Source organism: Mesitornis unicolor, unplaced genomic scaffold, assembly GCF_000695765.1.
Source record: "Mesitornis unicolor isolate BGI_N332 unplaced genomic scaffold, ASM69576v1 scaffold45113, whole genome shotgun sequence".
In the NCBI taxonomy this organism is placed as follows: domain Eukaryota; kingdom Metazoa; phylum Chordata; class Aves; order Mesitornithiformes; family Mesitornithidae; genus Mesitornis; species Mesitornis unicolor.
The window spans coordinates 20056-28322 of record NW_010176218.1 but is presented as its reverse complement, the minus strand read 5'-3'; the positions used below and the strand labels follow the sequence as shown (position 1 = coordinate 28322).

At 41.4% G+C, this 8267-nt stretch overlaps 1 protein-coding gene across 1 annotated transcript in view; it reads left to right on the top strand.

The window, feature by feature from the left end:
* The first annotated feature begins 6300 nt into the window (after positions 1-6300).
* Positions 6301-8267, top strand: part of COLEC10 (collectin sub-family member 10 (C-type lectin)) — an 18026-nt gene continuing 16059 nt past the window's right edge. The window contains exon 1 of the mRNA XM_010181682.1: positions 6301-6748. Coding sequence (XP_010179984.1) covers positions 6601-6748 — 148 coding nt within the window. The 5' untranslated portion in view covers positions 6301-6600. The remainder of the gene's footprint in view (positions 6749-8267) is intronic.

Below are 8267 nucleotides of genomic sequence, written 5' to 3'. Positions count from 1 at the left end.
ATGTGAATTACTCCAAGAGGCAGAAGCCACAGTGGTCCTTTTATCCAGTCTGTGCTAGTGCTGTACTTCATATGTTAAACTACTGTTAAACTAAAACCCAGCCATAATGACACCACATTGTATACCTGAACAAGTATCCACAATTCAGAGATATGTATATGAAGTGAGCTCTGGAATCTAGCCTTCCAGTTTCCAAATCACAGGTCAAAAGCTCCAGAGGTACTACCAATAATCAGAATTGAGCAGAAAAATTCCTTCATTTTTTAAAACTTTCTTCATTACACAAGACTTGAAGCTGTAAGAAGTCTAATTCATTAGCAGATTAAAAAACCCATAACAAACAGCTTTCTGAGTATGAACTGAATGAAGAGGAATGTAACCCATTTTTCCCTTGATTTTGTTAGGCTGTCAAGCAGAAAATACGCCACCACCATCACCCTCCCTCCCCTTCACTAGCAAACAGCCTGGCAAACAATAATTGGAAAGGTGGGAGAATGAGGCTCAAAACTTTCTTTTTCTTGCCAAAAAGACATCAACGTTACGATACATGGTGCACAACACTGGGCATCCCCAAACACCAGGGAAGCAACTCGGGAGCTAAGACAGTTCACTGAGCAGAGCAGATGCCTCGAGACACATTTAGGAGCATGGTTCAGGCAGTGACCAAGGCCAGGAGCTCTGAGAGCCACAAGTCAGCCCCTTCGAAGCAGTGAGCAGCCACCATCACTACTGAGGGTGTTCAACAACACGGCAAAATAAACCTCCAAAAGCCTGGAATGCCTGTTTTAGACTACGCACATATTATCACATACCTATGGGCTAGGAGGGAGGTTTTCAAGCTTCTCTGGTTTCCTGTAGATCCTTCCTTATTGATTGTGGTTCCCTCTCTCTCATCTTCCTTGCACTCTTGCTTTCCCTTTTTCCTGGTTGAGCTCATACATCTTACAGAGCAGGTAGCTGCCTCCTGGTTTGTTGGGGTTTCTTTTGCAAAGTGCCGAAGAAAGTGTTGAAAGCTGTTTGGCTTTTTTTGGAAAGTGTGCAGCAGAGTTTGAACTGCAAAAGAAGAATAAAAGAGAAACTAAATAATTATAAATCTATATAATCTACAAATATGTGGTTCAACAGGAAGGTCAAACAGTTAATGCAGTGCACAACAGCTGAATGCTAGAACAAGGAGACTAAGATCCTGTAGGACTGATGGAACTTTGAAGTTTTGTCATTGCTCTGCACGATAAACAGACTTCATATAAAATCCACAGGCCAGCACATCACCTGGGTACCACTTACTCATTTGCGTGTCTTATACTGGGCACAAGCTTAGCTTCTGCCATCTCTTGTGCCTGTGCCTTCCACCCATCACACAGCTTTCTCTGCAGCGCTCCACACTGTTCACCACTTCATGGAAGGGTTGTGAGTCCATTGGCAAGCAAAGCTCAGCTTTGCACTAATACAAGGCTTCATACAAGGCTCAGTCAGTCTGTACTGTAAGGTCAGTGACTTTTCTGTTCAATTAAAAAATGTTTAATGTTTTTGATTTGTCATGGTGGGGATTATACCTGTACTCTCGGGGCAGCTTGTGCACAACTTTGCCAATAATCCTAGCTACAGACTTAGAAAGCAAACTCAGAAGACTGCACACCAGTTCTATCTCAGTTCACAGCAGTGTGTTGCGGTCTGTTTCTAAATATAAACACTTTCATTAGCCACGCAATCCTCTGTTCAATTGCTTACTTTATTTTTTTTTAATTATTATTTTTTTTTAGAGAGGAGCCTCAAACCAAAATAGGAAGGGCATAACTGGGCAGGACAGAAGTGTGATTCCAGGCAGAGCATTGCATTTGGTCCCTATTTCCACAGCCCAAAATAACAACTCTCCAAAGAGCATTGGGGACATTCTAATTCCAGAGCCGGAGCTAAGCTCCGTGGCTCAAGATGTGATGTGACCTCTAGGCAGAGAAGGAAGGAGGACTCTAAGAGATAGAAATGCCTGAGATAAGAATGTAAAAATCTGAGGCTGGGTACATGCCCTTAATCTCTCGTGTGTAAACAGTTAAATTTGTGTCAGGGAGCAGCATGTTCAGTTTTCTGAAGAAGACAAGTTTCCCAGAAGGAATTACATAAATATTTATGAAAATGAAGCAGGAAATATTTTCCCAGGGTAGGACACTGTTCAGCACTGCATCAGGTCAGCAGAAGCTGGGGTTTATTTTGTCAGTCTTCCCCTGGAACTGAATCATTGCCCTCTTGTTTGCAAAAATCTGTTCTGACACAGGAAGAGGCTGCACTTAGATAAACACAATTACAAACCACACTGAGCATTTCACTTTCTATCACATCTCTGAATGCATGTGTGAATGCCTTACGCTTTTGGACAGCTTCTCCGAGTGATTGCATGGAAAACAATAGCAATAGTCTCAGGCCTCTCAGGAAGGCTGATGCCATATGAGTAAAGCCAAAGGCATCTGGAGTCAAATTGAAAGCTTACAGGCCAACTGTCAGAGAAGTATCTTCAATGAAAGTGCTTACAAGAAAAGTGCTTACGACACATTCACTGTGAGCCAGTAAATTCTTGCAAAGTGCAAAAGTTAGGAATGCAAAGTTCTAATGCAGTGCTACCTGAGTGAGAAGAAGTTACACACAACTGAGGTCTGTTTTAAAAATGGGGTACAAGGTTCAGTACTGCACCTCATAAAGCGTCCAGCAGCTCTCTGAATCTGTGGTCTGCAACCCAAGCTCTCTCTAAGATTTTGGTGCTGAGCAGTCATCCTGCTCCCTGGGCACCAGCTGTCTCCAAAGCCCTCCTGCCTCACAGCAGACACTGCCAGCTGGAACCTGGGTCAGCTTTTCTGTTTAAGGGCTAAAAGCTGAGGGGGATAGGAGTGGGAAAGGAGTATCCCAAGAAGGGGTTGTAAGCTCTAAAGCTGACCTAAAGATTCTCCTAGAGTGCTATCCCTGTGTCAGACCTACCCCTTAAGGTAACCCCAACAGATAGTCAAACTCACCAGCAAGAAACCAGGGAGATCTTAGTTGATAGAGAAACATACATTTCTATACTGCTGAGGCTGATGGAGCCCCTCAGATATCCAACATGAATTGCCTGAAATGATTAAGAGTCCTACAAGCTCTGTTTACTGAACATAGAAGCAAAGAGATTTTGAAGAATTTTGTCCTCAGTTTGGTTCTTTTTGTCAGTTCTTTGCAGGCATATCAAGATGCAGTCATTGCTATATCTTACTCTGAGGAAGAACAACTGGTGGAGATTGTGTTTACAGGCTCAAGTAGTCATTGTGTGGTGTCAAAACCAGAAATGATATTTTACAAAATAGCCCTAGGATTACTCTCCTCCCTACGCTTGGCAAACCACATGTTACTGCTTTTCCTCTTCCATTCTCTCTTAAGCTTTGCCACTGTGATTGATGTATCTGGTACAGCAGGCCAAAACACTCCAAATTGTCATGACCTCTGATACCAGGAGAACCGAAATCATCTAGGATCCCAAAGAAGATAAATAGTTTCCTTTTTTTTTTCATTTACTTCAGATGCCCCCAGATTTATTCAGTACATTAAGGTACAGAAAAGGAAAGTTCTCCTTAATAATAAATTTGGGTTATAAAGGGTGCCAGTGGACTCTCAGCACTTCTGGCTGAATCAGCCCGTGGTAATAGGCAGGATGTATTAACATGGAGCCCAACCACTCTACAAATTATTAAAATTGGCTGTAGATCTGGCCACCTTTTGATGAGAACTATTTCAGGATGTTGTCTAATTGACATTTAACTACTAACATCTGAAGAATAAGCAAGGAAGGTAATACAAATTACCGGGTAAGTACGTGGACTCCAAGGAGGCAATGCACTACAGAAAGGTTACCTGGCTACTACTCACCTCAAAGCAACACAATCTTTCAGGATTTTCTTTTGTGTCTTCTCAAGTTTCCTTGTAAAACATTTGTGCCCTAGGAAATGTTCGCTTTATGTCACTTATGTCCAGACAACACTGCCTAGTTTGATTTTCTCTCTTCCTCACATACATTTCTCTAAGCCCGACTCAATGAGAATTAACATGTGCAATAGGCAATGTGCCTCATTAAATCTCCATCAGCAACGAAGCTGCTTGCACATTTTTCAATGAAACTGGTTTGATAAATACAGATTAGCCAAAACACAAGCCTTTCATGCTAGTGTATCAGTTTTGATGGATTGCCTGTTAAGGCAGGTTTCCTAGCTCCAGGACAGTGTTTCTGGTCCAACAGATAGGAAGACATAACTGATTAGCAAACAGCCTTGTAATAAGGCAATATAACCTTAAGGCTCTAGTGCAAACACTGGTTTGAATTAGGCAGAGAAAGAATTTGTATCTGGATCTCCTACATTTTAAGTTCTTTGATATATTAAACTTCATTTCTCAATGTGTGTTTAGGGGTTTTGTGACTCTCATGGAGGAAAAAAAAGTAAAAAACAAAAGTATTGATTTTTTTCCTAATGTGGACTGAGAACATTTGTAAATGATCACAACAGTAGTATCAGAAAAATGTTCCCTGCTTAGTCCTGGTCAGTGACTGAAGGGGTTAAACAAATGGTTTCTTCTCTCACATACACTTACCCCTCTTTATCCCTGATAAATAACAAAGAAGTCACTGTAAGTCTCTCAGTACTGTGGAACAGATAGCATCATTCACGTCAGTTTGGCAACATTTCCCAAAATGCCTCCTCCAAAGCTAAGTACACGAGCTTCCCACTCCTACGCTCGCTATTCTTGCTCTTACATTGACCTTCTGCTCACAAAATGGAAAGTGAAGAGAAGAAAAAGATAAATAAAACAGATTTACAGTGTACAAGTCAGAGGCACAGTGCCCAACACAAATCACAGAGGAACAAGTTTATTCCTGGTACAACTCTATCTATAATCCCAGCTTTCTCTTCCCTCCCCCCTCTAGCTGTGCTGTATCCATTATTAAGGCCACATTTGGGGGTGTAAGTTAGCTGACATTCTTTAGGACAGAGACTGCAATTTACTCCTGAAAAGTACTGTATACAGTTTAACAAAAAAGTGTTTTGAGAAGTGGGACAGTCTGTGACCAGGCTGGAAAGGGAGAGGAGTGTTCTTGACCTCTCTTGGGACTCTGCCCAACATTTCATCCCAGATGAAAGCTCAGAATCAAAGCCTTCCTTCAGCCTTTAAGAAAAGGTATTCACTTTTACATCAGTGCTGCTACTTACTCTGTCTATGAAAAGGCTGAAATGTTGTAGGGCTAAGGAACTAATACTCTCTTAAATAATAAGGAAAGCATCTCAAAAGCTATTATCATAGGAAATGCATTTTTTGCCTGGAATGGAAAGTAAACATATGCTCTCACACACTAGAGAGTTCAAAAGCATAGTTCAGCTTTTCAAGTAGCTGTCTCTTTCATTGTGTGAGAAACCAGAAGTGGACAAAATTCCTGGAAAGATTACAAATACTCATCTCCCGTTTCTGTTCTGCCAGGCTACCTTGATTGGTCTGCTGGCCCTGGTTATTGTGCTCACCCTCAGAGAAAGCTACAGTTTTTTCTAGGAAGGGATTGCCCACGGGTAGGTATCGGTCACAGCTCCTTCCAAGAGGATATTTAGTGGTTTTGCATGCTATATGCTTTTCCTCCATCCAAGAGGCTTTCTGCACCTGGTTTCAAAGTCCCAGCACCCAATTGAAAACCTGACAGCTACCTCATGCAGATTTAAACCAGCAGCAGCTTCCTGGACAACCAAAAGATGAAATTCTGCTGGCACCTATGCTATACCACTGTCCTGATACACAGCCTCTCCAAGTACAGAGGAAAGCTGATATGGGAGGAGGCACTGCAGTCACGCAAGCTCATCCTGCTTTGTGTCTTCAGTCCTGAAGTCTGTCCTTCTGTACTGTGCCTACCAACATAATCTGGCCTTAGAGCAACCATTGTGGAGCAATCTGTAAGCATAAAACCATCATTGGTGGGTTTCTGGCTCTAACACCCATTGATGACATCAACTTTCCATTTTCTGCTCTGGGGACTATGGGTGTGTGGCACCCAAAAGGTGTGAAATAGCACCAGTGACTTCCAACCACAGCAGCTCATCCATCATCACTAACAGTCTCCTTGGAGGAAAGCTTTTGTGCAAGTGCCTCTCTACATATTATATGGAGTCTGCATTACTCTTCCAGCACACAACCAGCCACAAGTATCCTATAAATCATTAGTACTCACTTGGATACAATACTGAAGTCTTTTGTCTCTTGAATAAGTGAAAAGCTGGGCATAAAGAGTCAGTGCTGAAAGGAAAAAAAAATTACAAAAGAGATATTCCCATATATTGAAGAAATTTTCCATGGCAAAAGCAGCTAAACATCTCACAGATAAGACATAAATTGGAATAAACAGCTGTCAGCGTTAAATAAATATCCTGGATAATGTGCAGGACAGAAATAACTACAGCATCACAAAACTCCTTTCTTCACTTTATTTAGCTGTTCTTGCATGTAGTTCCCAATCTTTGCACTGCTTTGGTTAGTGCAGCATTTATTTTTGAATCAGCTGCATTTGTTAAGACTCTAACGACGAAAGGCATTTCCTGAGAAGCTGCAAGGATGAGCAGCAAGAAAGAAGAGCAGCTAAGGAAATACGGGACCATAGTAGTGCTTTTTATCTTCCAAGTTCAGATTTTTGGTTTTGATGTTGACAATCGACCCACAACAGATGTCTGCTCGACACACACAATTTTACCTGGACCAAAAGGTGAGGAATATCAGGTTGCTAATGCTGAGACCAGTACTGATAAAGGCTGATTTTTAAAAACAGAGGCATGGAGGGCTTGTGGCATGGGCTGGGGATGAAAGATGTGAATTACTGTGGACTGTAAAAACACCTATAAAAGTGAAACTGAGATGGGGGGAAGTGATGAAGCAAGGAGATTTGAATTTGCTTTTCTTTAGTTTCAGGAGCAGTGTCACATATTCTCATATAAGTTAAGAGTTGTCCTTCTGCATCTTTCTCCAACCACATAAATCTTCTCTCACTTCTTGATTCATCACCCAACCAGTACAGCTGGCAGCCATAAATTGACTGACTTTGTCTAAAAGTAAGCGTCTATTGTGAATTGTTAACAGTTCACTTTCCACCTACAGGTAGGGTGAGATATGCAATGTTTAAAATGACTGAACTGTCACTATTTCCAAATGCTTACTTGTAAACACAGCTCTGCTGCATTCATGGGACCTGATCTAGAAGGTCCTGTTGAATTAAAGAGGAACTTCACTACAAATTTCAAGGAGAACTAGATCAGCTCTGCCATGTGCAGTTCTTTTATTTTCAAAACACTTCGCAAATATATGAAACCAAATTTTCTGCATTAACTTATTTTTTGTGTAACACAACTAATGTCAATGGAATTGCCCGGAAGGTACCTCAGCCAAAAATTAGGTCCATGACATATAAATCTATCTTGCAGTGACGTATCTAAAATATATATTCCACACCATGGCTATTGCAGTTTGAACGATTGCTTTCTTTTTAGTAATTCATTGTATTTTTCTATAGGCTACAGACTGAGAGAAAAAAAAGGCAACTGATTTAAATTTTAAGCTGAAAAAAGATAATCAGGTCAAAAGCACTGCTATGGACTCATTTGTTTTCATGATGGATTATTCAAATGTATGTTGCTTTAAGGACCATTTTTAATCAGCAAGTTAATTTCTTTATGATTATAATTCAAGCTTAAGCTTTTGCTGCGACAGCATAAATGCAGAGAGATGTAATGATCCCCAGGGGAGCTGGTGGGAGTTTGTTTAGTTAGTATCTGAATAATGGCAGGCTGGAGAACTAACTTTGACAGAATTGTGTTTAACAAGTCACCAGGCTAATGAGGTGGTGTGGTGACAGCACGAGAGTAGCTGGGACTCCAGCTGGTTTCTGTGGTCGAGCTTGTATAGGGAGCATTTAACGGTTAAATATTATGGTTCTTTGCAAGCGTGATACTGTGAAAGTCAGGATTTAGTCATTACCAGTCCTACTGCCTCCTGGCTGACACCAAGACACCAGAGGAGACAAACAGTATATTGGCATGGTCTGCACTACTACTTTAAAACTAAATTACCATGATTACCATTTACCATGAAAGTGAGTTTTGACCCACTCTGCACCAGTTTCACCCCCTCACCTCCATCTGCTCAGCATCTTTGGCTATGGTAGAGTACAGTGGTGCTCCCAGAGGACAGATGTGCTGAGCTCACACCATACGTTGGCCAGCTTTTTCTGC